This window comes from Sarcophilus harrisii, chromosome 1 (assembly GCF_902635505.1).
Source record: "Sarcophilus harrisii chromosome 1, mSarHar1.11, whole genome shotgun sequence".
Taxonomy (NCBI): Eukaryota; Metazoa; Chordata; class Mammalia; order Dasyuromorphia; family Dasyuridae; genus Sarcophilus; species Sarcophilus harrisii.
In genome coordinates this window covers 63,007,595-63,022,399 of record NC_045426.1, presented here as the reverse complement: position 1 = coordinate 63,022,399, position 14,805 = coordinate 63,007,595, and the positions used below count along the sequence as shown (strand labels likewise).

General features: G+C 32.7%; 1 protein-coding gene across 8 annotated transcripts in view; it reads left to right on the top strand.

Moving 5' to 3' along the window:
* Nucleotides 1-14,805, top strand: part of FAM120A (family with sequence similarity 120A) — a 151,709-nt gene that overhangs the window by 32,115 nt on the left and 104,789 nt on the right. For 5 of the 8 annotated variants that reach the window (XM_031956856.1, XM_031956829.1, XM_031956838.1 and 2 more), the window contains exons 3-4: nucleotides 3,739-3,821; nucleotides 5,678-5,767. In XM_031956856.1, the coding sequence (XP_031812716.1) occupies nucleotides 3,739-3,821; nucleotides 5,678-5,767 (173 nt within the window). The remainder of the gene's footprint in view (nucleotides 1-3,738; nucleotides 3,822-5,677; nucleotides 5,768-14,805) is intronic. The other 3 variants (XM_031956883.1, XM_031956849.1, XM_031956863.1) reach the window with 1 other exon arrangement.

The following is a 14,805-nucleotide window of genomic DNA, read 5'->3' as shown; positions in this document are numbered from 1 at the left end:
ATTTCCAATTTTTTTGCCCTGAGAAGAGAGCTGATATATATGTATAAGTTATTTTCCTTTTTTATTTTAAATCCTTTTTGGTATTCATGCTTAGTAGTGACATTGTTAGGTCAAAGGATAACTGCATGGAATCCCCATCTCTAAGAGCAGAAATTGGGGAGAAGAAGAAGATGTTGAATGAGGAGCTGAAATCCTTGAGAAAGAGGAAAAATAATAGGGGTAGGCATACTACAGCTATCATAGAAAATTTTAGTAGAAAATTTTAATCATGCATAACTCAGAAGAGAGAAATGGGTGAAAGTGCAAAGAAAGAGTCTAGAGGTGACAATGGGAAGCCAAGCATATTCCAAACCCTTCAAGGCCAGCCATTGCTGGGGAGGATAACCAGACATGGAGTATCATTGGAGAGGAAACCCAAGCTTAACAGGTGAAAAGGGTGGTATATACAAAGTTGGGGAGATGATTGCACTTTCAGAGAGCACAGTGGGAACAAGATAGGCAAACCTGGATTTTGAATGTGGGTAAAGATGAGTGAACTTCAGAGTAGAAAGGGACAGCTGTTTCTAGCCTTATGATATGAGAAGAGAAACATGAGAAGCTGGAAAATAAGAGAGAGAGCCTTATTGCTTAAAAGATCTTTTTTTTTTTAATTTATTATAATAACTTTTTATTGACAAAATCCATGCCAGGGTAATTTTTTACAACATTATCCATTGCACTCACTTTGCTTAAAAGATCTTATAGAAGATTATTTTAAGTGTCAGATATTTCTGGTTAAAGTAACTAGTCTAAAGTTGAAACATTGAAAGTAATTAAGTAGCAAAAATTCATTTCTGTTCCAGGGTTTAGAATTTAGAATTACTTTTGAGTTCTACTGATTTTATTGAACATTAAGCATAAAATATAAAGAAATTAAAACTTAGCTTCTTAGATATTTTTTTTTTTTTTTTTTTTTTGTAGTCAGCTTGTAATTTGTGAAGACATTAGGTGAATCTTCAACTGGGCAATTCCTCTTCCACTTCTTCTATTGTGTAAAATGGTGGTTATAATAGACTCTACACAAGCTATTTGGAAACTTTTTGGTTGGTTATGACACTTTAAATCAGGGGTCCTCAAACTATGGCCCACTGGCCAGATGCAGCAGCTGAAGATGATTATCCCCCTCACCCAGGGCTATGAAGTTTCTTTATTTAAAGGCCCACAAAACAAAGTTTTCGTTTTTACTATAGTCCAGCCCTCCAGCAGTCTGAAGGACAGTGAACTGGCCCCCTATTTAAAAAGTTTGAGGACCCCTGCTTTAAATCATCTATTTTGGGGGACTTTAGTTAGGTGTAATATTTTAAGAACAGCTAGGTGGCATAGTAGATAGAGCACCAGGCCTACTCTTGCTGAGATCAGATCTGGACACTTTAGTCACACTAGCTGTGTGACTGAGCAAATCCCTATTTACCTCAAGTTTCTCATCTATAAAATAAGAAGGAAATAACAGACCACTCTAGTATCTTTACCAAGAAAACCCCAAATAGGGTCACCACAAAGAGTAGGATATGACTGAAAACTGTTGAATAACAACCATAAAAATACTTTAAAAGATCCTGGATATTTCAAGGTTCTACATGGTTTTCTCACTGGGAACTACTTGCAGTGATTGCAAATCCATCTTTAAATCAGAGCAATGAAAAGTTTATTGGAGCTGACAAGCGTGCTTGACTTTGTGGTGGTCACACAGCTAGATGAAGCCTCATGAATGTAGACATGTGGGATCTGACCTCAGGTCTTCCTTTTTCTAAATCTGGTACTTTAACCACAATGCTATTCATCCTGAAGGCAAAACGGACACAAATCTATTTAGTCATTTTGTCTACTAACATTTGTTAAAAACTTAATATTTCCCAGGCACTGTGCTAATTAAGTGTTGGGAGTGCAAAGAAAGCAAAATCTGGACCTTTCTATATATCTTGTATATATTAGTTATAATATGTAAATGTAATTTTAAGAGTAAAACGAATGAAAGGAAAGAGAAGGGTCCCCAGGAAAGACATCTTGCTTCAGAAAGTATTAGGAGTTTGAGCTCAAACTTGAGAGAAGCCAGGGCAACTAGGGGGTTGGAGTTGGGCAGGAGGGAACTCATTTAATGTATATTTGCCAATAAAGTATGTTTATATTTGATTGGAATGATTGTTTCTTAAAATTGACATCAAAAAGAAGTTGAATATTTTCTTCAAACTACATCTTAGGAAAAATATAATGGGTATTTTGTGGATGTTTCCTGGTCAAGATATACATATTCTCCAAGTAAGGGAAAATTTGAGATTATTTAGATGTTCTTGTTCTTTTAGTCTCTTTTTGATTAAACATATTATGCTCCTGTATTTTGCATTTTTGTGCTTATAAAAGGTACGATACAAGTATGTTTGAAATGAAAATCTACCTTTCCTCTTTAAGACACCTAAGTTGCACAGTAGATAAACCACTGGGCTTGAAGTTATAAGTTCAGATATAGCCTTACACGTGTACTGGCTATTTGACCTTGGGCAAATCACATAACCCTGTTTGCTTCAATTTCCTTACCAATGAAATGAGGTAGTAATAGTATCTACCTGCTAGGGTTGTTGTAAGGATAAAATGAGGTATTTGTAAAGTGTTTAACACAGAACCTGTCACATACTATATTTCATATATGTATGTATGTATGTATATGCTACTCATTGTTGTTATTCTATCATAACAATTTTGATTAATTGGCTAGTTAGTAAATCTATTCCTTAAAGTAGAGAAAGTTAAATGATATAAAATTAATCTTACAGAGATTGTGATTCATGAGATGTGACATATCCTTTAGGTAGTTTATAATAGCTGAAATACCAAAAGATTTAATAGTTTACTACCCAGACCTCATAAAAATAAAGGATTCTCCATCTGTTTCTTAGTTGTATAATATTGGACTCTGACTCTGGATTGGTAATAGTATATAAACTTAATTGTATTTGTTAGCATTTTTTGCAGAGTGTTGTTTTTTAGTTGAGTTTTGGATTATCTTAAAGTGATTTGGTGATCTTTGTCCTTTTTGTTAGTCATTGTCATGGTAGTCAATAATTCTGAGGGCTCCTCTTAAGTTTCTGTGGTACGTTACCAACTTCAAGAAAAATTGAATCATTGCTATTTTGAAAACAAATAAAAATATGTCCACCTTTCTGGAATTACCCTACAAGCAACTTGTACCAGCACAGTTTCCTAAAGATGGAAGAAAAAACAGTTATGATTGTTTTTTAAATCTGTAATTAATAGGTTTTGATAGGAAAATAATTTTTAGTTACAACTGTTTGCTTTTAAATTCAGTTCTTTTGTTTCAGAATTGCATCTTTTGAATCAGTTGACTACTTTTTTTTCTTTCTATGAAAAAATTGAATCATTGTCACAGTTGTCACAGAGAGTGTTAGTATATCAAGTAGTCTTTGGTTTGACTTAATTGAAGGTGAATGATTTACAAATTAAATGTTTAACCATCTTTTTTCAAAAAATGAATGGATTGTGATAAGAAATATAGCAGTGTTAGTATATCAAGTAGTCTTTGGTTTGACTTAATTGAAGGTGAATGATTTACAAATTAAATGTTTGACCATCTTTTTTCAAAAAATGAATGGATTGTGATAAGAAATATAGCAGTTTTTAAAAATCCCCCATGTATTAATTTTAATATTAATTAGCTTTAAGTTATATATATATTATCTATTCTAGGTAATCACATTCTACCTGATGAAGATTTGGCTTCCTTTCATTGGAGTTTACTTGGTCCAGAACATCCACTAGCCTCACTTAAGGTACAAACTTGACTTTGTTTCTATAACTTAAAATAAAAAATTGTTTACATTTATATATCTTTAATATTTTAGCTGGTTTCATAGATTATAAAATTAAACATGTTGCCATTACAGTATTTACTAGGGAAAACATGACATTGCTATTTGATCACTCACTATGAAAAACAGCTGGGGGCAGCTAGATGGTGCAGTGAATAGAGCACCAGCCCTGAAATTAGGAGGACCTGAGTTCAAATTTGATCTCAGACACTTGACACTTTCTGGCTATGTGACCCTGGGCAAGTCACTTAATTCAAATTGCCTCAGAAAAAGAAAAAAAAAAGACAGAAAAAAAACAAAGCCTATTTTGCCCTTAATCCTTACATGTTTTAGTTTATTTGTAGTTCTTAAAAGAGTCATTTCTGCTAATTTGTCAAATTTATATTTATTTCCATTTGTTTTCAAAAATTGCCTGTTGCATTCCTTAATCTATATTATTAGGAGGACCATTTTTTTTTTTTTCAAATAGAATTGTATCAATTTTTCATGTTAAAAAAATTAGAACACAAAACTTTTTTAGTTTAGGTTTACTGTTAGTAACTTAAGAGTTTTAAGTCAAAATCTTTATAACATACAATAAGAAAATTCATAAATTCCTTATAAATTTTTAGCTTACATAAAATTTGAGGCCTTAATCTTATTAATAATATAGGGTGATTTAAGCTTCATCAGAATTACATTGTTTTAACTTTTCACTCAAAATAATCTTATCTATCTTAACCATTCTTCCTGTTTTCCCTTATTCTTCATTCTCACATGCAATAATAAGAAATGATCAGAGAATGTCTTTTAATTATTAGATTCCCAAGGTAAATAAAGTTCTTTTTAAAAATATGTAGTATTGCTTTAGAGTAAGGGATTCTTAACATTTTGCATGTCATAGAGCCCAAGATCCACTAAATCTGGTGAAGCTATGGACCTTGTCTTCTTATAATGATTTTAAATGCTTAAAATACTTAGAATTACAAAGAAAACAAATTATATTGAAGCAAAATCAGCAAAATATTTTAAAAAACATAAATTCATAGACCACAGGGTTAGAACCCCTCTTAAAGAATAATGTATAGATTTGTGTAGCCTTCATATGAAAATAGTTTTTTTTAATTAGAGTCACACCAGATACTTTTTAACAATCAAAGGATCAATTTCTTATTTCCCTCTGGGTCAGCAGTTTACTATTTGTGGATACTCATGGTTCTTCAGGTTAAAATACCATGGTCTAAATCAGGGGTCCTCAAACTACGGCCCACGGGCCAGATGCAGCAGCTGAGGACATTCCCCCTCACTCAGGGCTATGAAGTTGATTTATTTAAAGGCCCACAAAACAAAGTTTTTGTTTTTACTATAATCTAGCCCTCCAACAGTCTGAGGGACAGTGAACTGGCCCCCTATTTAAAAAGTTTGAGGACCCCTGGTCTAAATTGTCATTGAAAGTCAGAATGGTTTGATAGAGAGCTGGACAAGTCAGAAGATCTGGATTCTAATTCTGATCTTATCACCATCTAATCTGTCACTTCTACAGGTCTCCTTAACTTCTGGACCTCACGTTGCTTAACTAAAACAAGAAGGATGATTTATAAAGTCTTTTCTGACTTTTAAAAGTTAAATTTTCATATGATAAGCTGAAGGGCTATAATTGAATTTAGTTGATGTTTAGTTTCAAATTGGACATATATATTTTGCTGCCTATTTCTTTGTGTATATTGAGAATGAAAATGAATGCTTGTCGGTATTCTAAGATTTCTTTGCTTCTTTCTGTCCATATTGTCCCATGGTGGTTTAAAACCCTCATACATTCTTTCTCTATCATGCCTTAGTGTAGTTCGCCAGGCCCAGATGAACTATATCCCAGGGTACTGAAAGATCTGGTGGATGTGATGTTTGAAAGTCCATGGAGAACAAGAGAGGTAATGCAGGAGGATGAAGCCTGTCACCTTAGGCCAGGGAGCTCTACTTTGTTTACTGGCAAAACAGTAGCATTGTTAAAGGGACTGTGAGGGGACATCTCACAGAGGAAGCTGTGATCACAAAGAGCCATCGTGGCTTTGACAAGAACAGCTTGCACAGACCAACCTTGTTGCCATGTTCTTTTTTGACTCGATTTGTAGAAAAAGGGGATTGCTAAGATTGTTTACTTGGATTTCATTGCAGAATTTTCAGTCTCCCATGTTGTTCTTGTGGAAATGATGATGCAAGCTAGATGGGAGTATAGTTAGATTGGAATTTGATTAGGTAGCTGAATCCCAAAGATTATTAATAGTTTGATGTCACCTTGAAAGAAATCTTTCAGTGGAACTCCTAGGGGTCTGTGTTTGATCTTTTTAAAATTTTTATCATAACTTGGGTTAAGATACAGATGGCATGCTGATTGCAGATAACATAAAGCTAAGAGATAGTAAGCATACTGAATGACAGAATCAAGATTTTAAAATCTTAGGCTAGGATTTCAAGCTAAGTTTAATAATGTGATAAATGTAAAATCCTAAAACTGAGTTCAAAAAAATCAAATACGAGCTGAAAATGATCAATAGTTTTTAATAGACTGCACTCTCAAAGGAGTTGATGATTTTAGGACAACAAAAATGTAATTTCCATTTTTAGACATCATTAATAGAAGTATGTATCCCATTGAGCTTGACCCTGCCTAGACTATTTCTAGAGTCATCTTAGCTTTGGGTGCCATATTTTAGGAAGAAGATTGACAAACTGTAAAATGGAGTGCAAAAAGAATGGTGAAGCCTCAAAAATTATGTCTTATGAGGAATAGTTCAAAGAACTGGAGAAAGATAGATGAGAAAAGAAGACTTTAGAAGGATATTTTGACAATATTTTAGTATTTGAAGGACTGCTATCTGGAGATATTTATTTTGTTTGTCTCTAAAGGGCCAAATTAGCAATGAGTGGAGTTGCAAAGGGAAGATTTAGATTTAAAAAAAAAAACAACCAAAACTCTTTCCACTTCTCCCTAACAATAGTAGTGATTCAAAAATTGAATGGGATGTCTCTGAAGATGACCCATCTTTGAAGCTCATTTTAATGATGAGATTCTGTGATTATTTGTTGCAGGAACATTATCTGTTTTACATAGGCTTGCCTGGTTTCTCTTTAAAGAGACTAATAAGATAGAATCCCTTAGATTTTTATATATTGCAGGTGAATAGATAACTAAGTAAGAATGCATCACTACTTTTAGAAAATTAATTTGTTCTATTGAAAAAATTAAAATTATTTTTGTATTTATTTTTAATAGTAGCTTGACAATGGATTTTAGGAGCAAAATTAGGATAATAAATGATATTTAGAAAGTGGAATTTTAAAATGTAAATACATCTTTCCATTTGGAGTTTAAAATAATGCATGTGTTTATCAGTTATTTTTAGAAAAATCTTATGTTAGATTTTCTATACTTAAGTAACATTTCCATCATCATTAGCTTTGTTTAAAATGAAGACATGATTTTTCTGTGAACATATATCTTATATATATTGTTCTAAAACTTAGCTTTTGGACAGTTATGTAGTTGTATTTCCCAAAATCTTCAAAGGTTTATCAAAGATTTATTTTCTAAATATTACCATTTTTAATTATTTGATTCAAAAAAATTTCGGGGGGGGTCCATGTTGCCTTTTTTTTTTTTTTAAATAATAACTTTTTATTGACAGAACCCATGCCTGGGTAATTTTTTACAACATTATCCCTTGCACTCACGTCTGTTCCGATTTTTCCCCTCTCTCCCTCCACCCCCTCCCCTAGATGGCAAGCAGTCCTATATATGTTAAATATGTCACTATATCCTAGATACAATATATGTGTACAGAATCAAACAGTTCTCTTGTTGCACAGGGAGAATTGGATTCAGAAGGTAAAAATAACCCGGGAAGAAAAACAAAAATGCAAACAGTTTACATTCATTTCCCAGTGTTGTTTCTTTGGATGTAGCTGCTTCTGTCCATCATTGATCAGCTGAAACTGAGTTAGGTCTCTTTGTCAAAGAAATCCACTTCCATCAGATTACATCTTCATACAGTATCGTTGTTGACGTATATAATGATCTCCTGGTTCTTCTCATTTCATTTTGCATCAATTCATGTAAGTCTCTCCAAGCCTCTCTGTATTCATCCTGCTGGTCATTTCTTACAGAACAATAATATTCCATAACATTCATATACCACAATTTACCCAACCATTCTCCTATTGATGAGCATCCATTCATTTTCCACTTTCTAGTCACTACAAACAGGGCTGTCACAAACATTTTGGCACATACAGGTCCCTTTCCCTTCTTTAGTATCTCCTTGGGGTATAAGTACATTAGTAACGCTGCTGGATCAAAGGGTATGCACAGTTTGATAACTTTTGGGGCATAATTCCAGATTGCTCTCCAGAATGGCTGGATTCGTTCCTTTATAATGAATTTAATATGTCGCATTTAGAGCTTTAATGAAATGTAGAAACCAAACAAATCAGTCTAACATTTAGCATTTTGTCAAATGCTCACTATGTCCTAGGCACGTTGCAAAGTATTGCAAATGCCAAGAAAGACAAAAACATAGTCTCTTCCTTCAGGAATTCACTTTGTAATTGGGGTGGCAATATGCAATACCTATGTAGGGAAAAAATATATATGGAATAAGTGGAATGTCATCTCAGAGGGGAAATTGGTTCCAGTGACATGGAAATGGTGGAGTGGAGGACCTGAAACATCACCTTGAAGAAGGTAGAATTTGAGCTGAGTCTCAAAGGAAGTTGAGGCTGAGAAGAGAACATTCCACACATTGGGAATAGCCAGTCTCTTACAGGTACAGGCTTAATAGAACTTAAAACTTGGGAATTCTAACATAAATACTTGAAAAACTAGGCATCTTAAGTAATAGCATACTAGAATGAAAGAATTGAAAGAATTTTCTTTTAATTTGTTATAGCATTTTGCACTGTCTAATAAAGTCCATTAAAAGAAGAATATGAAAAGAAATGAATAAAAATTATTTAGTATTCAGGCAGTACTTAGATTCAATATATATGTAATTTTCACACTATTACACATGAATATGTACTGTAGGAATCTTGAAGTGAAATTCTTTCATTGTTCTTGGTGCTAGTCATATCCTTCTTAACATTTTTATTTTGTTTGAACCCTGCAGTTTGAGGTACAGCAGAGCAGGTTCAAAGAAATATGATTAAAATGTTCACTAAACAAAATGTGTAGGGAAATAGGAATTAAAATATTTTTTTAAGTCAAATGAAGCAGAGTAGTAAAATATATACTTGGTACTTGTATTAAACAGGTGGTTTAGGTTGTTAGATTGGTAAAGTAGCATGACTACTTTTCGAAACAATCAGATTGCTTTCCTCCAATGGCTGCCTAATGCAAACATTAAAAGTAACCATTCTAATAAGAATGGCACTTAAAGACTTTGGATCTAATGTTATATCTGTTTTATAGAAGCAATATTAAAAAATGCAAGTTTAAAAAATAGCTAAAGCACCTCTTAAAATAGTTTATTATTTTTAGTTATGTTTGTCTTTTTCACATGTATTACTTTGTTTCAAAATAATTTCTAAAATTACATTAGTTTTAATGTATTATTATATATACTCTTATAATTGTAAATATATAGGAATATTATTTCTCTTTCTTATCAAAATTGGAGAATATAACGTATCTTTATTTACCATGGATAGGGAATGAGATATTCCAGAAATATGACACTTGTTAAGCCTTAAAATTTTTCAAAAATTTATTTATTTATTTTATTTGAAGAAACAGAATAAGAAAAAAAAAAAAAAAGAAAAACAGAAAAGCAATCCAAAAACAAAGTTCAAAAAAAAAAAAAAAAGAATATTATCATGTGCCCAGCAGAACCTCAAGGGGGATTCAAAATGTATAACAACAAATATTAGTAGAAAAAATTACATTCATGAGTGTCTTATCTTTTCTTTATTTCCTTGTAAATTGTTCTTTTGTTCTCTGCTGCACACTTTTTGTGCTTTATTTTTTTTTTCCTCTTTCATTCTCTTTCTCTGCCTCAAATTCCCTCTCCCCCCACTGCCCCAACAGGTTGTAGTTAAGAAAAGATATATTTATATATACATATGTAGATATATGTATGTACATACACATCTTTCCTATCCCTGCTGACTTTTTCATTAAATTCTGTTTAATAACTTGGCTTACTATTACTTAACCTCCCCCTACCTAGGGATTCCCCCCTTATCTTCTGCCCTTACTCTTTGCTTCCCCATCCGCCCATCCTTCCATCCTTCCCCTCTTTACTTCTTTATAGATTTAGGAGGGTGCTATATCCTTCATGATATCTATGTAGTGTTGCTTTTTGAAACCATTCCAGATGTGAATAGGTTTTCGTAACTATGAGCCCTCCTCCCCACTCTAATGCCTTATGTCTATTCTTCCTCTGCACCTCATTTGTATAATGTAAATACTATTTTTTATCTTAACTCTGTCAGTCTTTCTTTTGAGCTTACCCTATTATTGATGTAAATCTTAAACATATATCTCCCATGTAGAAAAAAACAATTTGTCCATGTTTAAAGTTTGTTCATGTTGAGTTCCTTAAAATTGATCTTTGATATTAGCTTTTATATGTTGTTAAACCTTAAAACTTTTTAAAACTATTATTTTGGTGGAGATTATATAATTTAGTCTTTAATGATGACCTAGGATTTTTATTATGAATGTCTATTATGGTGCTTTTTTTTAATAGATGGGAAAGGCATGAAACAAAACTTCAAACATTGTTTCCTACATACTTTTAGTCAACTTTTTCAGCCTACTTGGTGTTCTTTTTATGTGGCATATGTTGGTCTCTGAGATTTGGTTTATAAGCCTATTTCTTCCAGACAGAAATGCATTAGGTAGTTGTGTTCATCCACTTGGACCTTTATGTTCTGTGCTATGACTTATCTTCTCACCACCTTTGTTGTTGCTTAATATCCATATTGTCTACTGTTTCCCTGTATGTGTCATCCCCCACCCCCCACTCCTCACTTTGTTGCTTTCATTTCCTGCTCTCACTTCCTTTGTTGCTTTATATTTTCATGACCAAATCAATTATCTTCTGGTTTTGTTTCTTCTCTTTTTCTTCTTTTTGAACTTAGGTACATATGAGTGTAGTAGGTGTTTGAGCTATTCCTAGAGAGACCCCTTAATCATCTAGCTAAAACCGTTATACCTCCTTTAATCTTCATTTTCTTAAATCTTCCTTGTTTTCATTAGGCCTTAAATTAGGAGGTTGTGGGTTTTTTTTTTTTTTTTTTTTTGGTTTTTTTTTTTTTTGCTTCAGCTTCATAATTATTATGGATGGTTGAGAATGCTGGATGTTTCAGTTACTGATGTTATTATTAGTCTCTAGGGAACACCTGTCAACAAAAATTCTCATGGGAAGCAGGGAATGGGAACAAATAGTTTTTTGTTTTCAGTGATTGAAATTTTTTTTTTCATAAATTCATTCTACAAGTCATATTTCTTTTTTGAGTGCTTTCTGTAGGTGCATGATTTTTTTGTGATATAACATCAGGGATTCCTTTTCTCATTTGTATTGTAATGCATTCATTGGCTTGAAAATTTTGGGAGAATTCTATTTCTTGGTGTCCATTTGGTTTTTTCTTTAATTTAATGTGTCCAGAATTCTTAGAATGTTTTTCCCTTGATTTTATTTTTATTTCTATTTAAATGTGCATTTTGGGGATATGATTCTAGAACCATTTAATCATATACATCTGTTTTAAAGGATAATTCCTATGTTTTTAAATATTTTTTTGCTCTACACTTTTATTGAAATATGAATTTAATATATTCAAATTGCGTTACTCATTTTTTCCTGTCTTCATTGGTTTTGTCTAACAGGCTCCTGAACTTTTCCTTGGGGTTCCCTTTAGCATCTTACTACATTTTGCTTATTTCCTTTCAAATTTTTTGCAGATTCCCTCCCCTAAAATATGCAACATGAGTCATCCTTTTATAATCCATTTTTCTAGACTATCCTTTTCTTAATACATTCCTTTAGTCACTCCTCCCTTCAAAAAACTCCCAACCACAACTAATCTCTTTCCTTTATAATTTAGATTAAAATATCCTTTTTAGCCTTGTATTCATGACTGTTCTCCTTTTCATTGTGTTCTTAGCTTTTTTCCAGTTCATCTTGTTTTGACAGAATCATTGAACAATCCTCAGTAATGTATAATCTCTCAATCTACAGCTAAAGTATGTTATCAATCTGTTCAAGGTTGCTTTCTCATTTCACATATTTTGGGGAAACCCATTGTCTTCAATTAAATTAAATGCTTTCCTAGAAAACAAAACAAAACAAAAAACCCCATATCATTCACTACATTGGATGTGGTGCCTGATGCAGGTAAAAGAAGTCGAATAGATGGCAGTTGTAGTCTTGTGGAGAGAGAATGAATCTCTTTGACTTTAGAACATTTCTGTCCCTAGAAAGATCCCTGTAATAAAATTAATTGGTGACTAATGAACACTTATGTTCATTATGTAATTATGTAATTATGATGACTTTTTAGTTTTGGAGGAAAAGAGCTGAGGGGCAATTTCAGCCATCCTTTCTGCTCAGGAAAAACTTTGGGATTTGTTAGAAACTTAGCAGTGGTTTTGCCTGAGGTAGCAATGGTAGTTACTGCTGCTGCTGCTGCTTCCTTCTTCCTCCTACTTTTCTTCTTTTCTTCTTAAAATCTCTGAACCTCTGGAAGTCATGTTTGAACTGAAATGTTCTTATTTGCCCATTTTGGGTGTTCTAAGTATGTCTAAAGGACTTATTTTATATTGCTTTTTTCTTGGCTTTGTGCCTTAGATCCCCATACTCCTAAATGTATAAATTCATTTTTTATTACTTTGTGGGAAATAAAAAGAACATATTCAGAAAAAAAAAAAGATATAGCAGAATCTTCTTCATTTATATACTTAGCCCACCTCTTAGGTAAGCAAGTGATTGTGATATTTTTTTGTATTTCCCTAAAGCAAAGGGTAGATACCATTATCTAACTTGGTTTGTATTTCTAGGTTTTTCTAGGGAGAGATGATATAGAAAGTTGCTTCCCTCCTTTTATCTTAAAGGCAAAAAACCCCAAATAATTACTACTAGGGAAAGTGGATGGAAAATCTCCTTTCTGTTGGAGGTTATCTTTCACATTTGACACAGGAGACCCCTTTCAATTTTGCTTCCTCCATATAATTATTAAAGTCTGCCAAACAGAATTCTTTCTTAGTGAGATGGAACATATTGGTCTTGCCAGGTAGCTAGGAGAGAGGCCAGAAAAGGGAAAGAACTAATAGTGTTGAGGGAACATTGCTTCTTGTTCATATTTTGCATGATTTATCCTATTTACAAAGTATCCTTATGCTTCTAAAGTATTGGGAAGGAGACCAGGCTAAAAAAGAAAAATTAAATGAAGAAAGATGAATAACAATAGTGTTATCACCCTTCAAGCTCCAACTTATTGATTTGAGGTTTAATGATTAAATTATAGATAGCAGTGTTAAACTTAATATTTAAAATCAGCATAAGATTTCTTCTAGGCTATTGTTTTACCTGCTTCACAAAGCTTATTGATAGTAAAATAAATAAAATGAACATTATTTTCTCTGTACAAACATTAAATTTTTACTTCTCTGGAGGCCAGTTACTAATTCCAGGGTTAATTTATTTGTATGTATATTCTTTTGTTAACCTCAAACTTGAGTCACAATAGAGTTACCTCATAAGTACATAGTGATATGTAGTGGGTACCCCAAACTCTCCTTGGAAGACAATGGGTTCAAATTTGCCTTTGGTACATCCTGGCTGTATGCCAGCTTAACCTCAAAATCTTTCCGCACAGCTGTCTTTTAAAAAGTGTAAGTGGCATCATAAGTGTCTACTGATAGAGCAGATTTCTCTCCAAAGGTTCCCCACTTTGCGCCAGTGAAAACCCAGTTACAGTTCAATAAGGTGAGGACCATGAATTTGTTATTAATAAATAGACTCTATGAGAAAGAGTTTTTAAATTTAGGAAGTATTTAGAAAAATAAATTGTATTGTCCCTAATAGCATGCCGAACTTTTTTTATTTTTTTCTAGTAAATTTATTTATTTTTAATACACATTGCTTTATGAATCATGTTGAGAAAGAAAAATCAGAGCAAAAGGGAAATCGTGGGACAGATTAAAAATGGAAAAAAAGAAGTGAACATAGCATGCATTGATTTACATTCAGTCTCCTTAGTGCTTTTTCTGGATGCAGATGACATTTTCTGTCCAAAGTCTATGTCAAAATTTAATACAAATAGATTTAAATCATTGCATTTAGTATTTTACAACTCAAATGTGATAGATGGATAAGACTTGGTAGCATGAACTGATGTAAAAAAATAAATGGTTTTATTTTTGGTTTTAGGTTGGTTACAGGATTAGTATATGTTTGCAGTGTGACATAGATTCCAAAACTGTGACTGCTGCCATAAATAGATATCTATTATCTATGTCAAGTCCCAATAGCCAAATTAAATCTGGCTTATTCTAAACAGTTTTGGTTACAATATTTAAGAGGGTTATTATAATGCCCCATACTCTTGTCTAGAGTAGGTCTGTCATAATAGTGAGGGCATTGTTATCTGAATCATATGGATAATATTCCAAACTAGGAATGTTTAAAAAAAAGAATTTGGGACATCTAAGTGGCGCAGTGAATAGAGCACCAGCCCCGAAGTCAGGAGGATCTGAGTTCAAATGTGATCTCAGACACTTAATACTTCCTAGCTGTGTGACCCTGGGTAAGTCACTTAACCCCAATTGCCTTAGCAAAAAAAAAAAAAGAAGAAGAAAAGAGAATTTATTTTTCAGTTCAAATCAAGGACATTCATAATATGTGGGATACAGTATAGGGAGAGATACAGAAATAACATACTTTTTAAAGTCATGGAGCTTACAATCCAA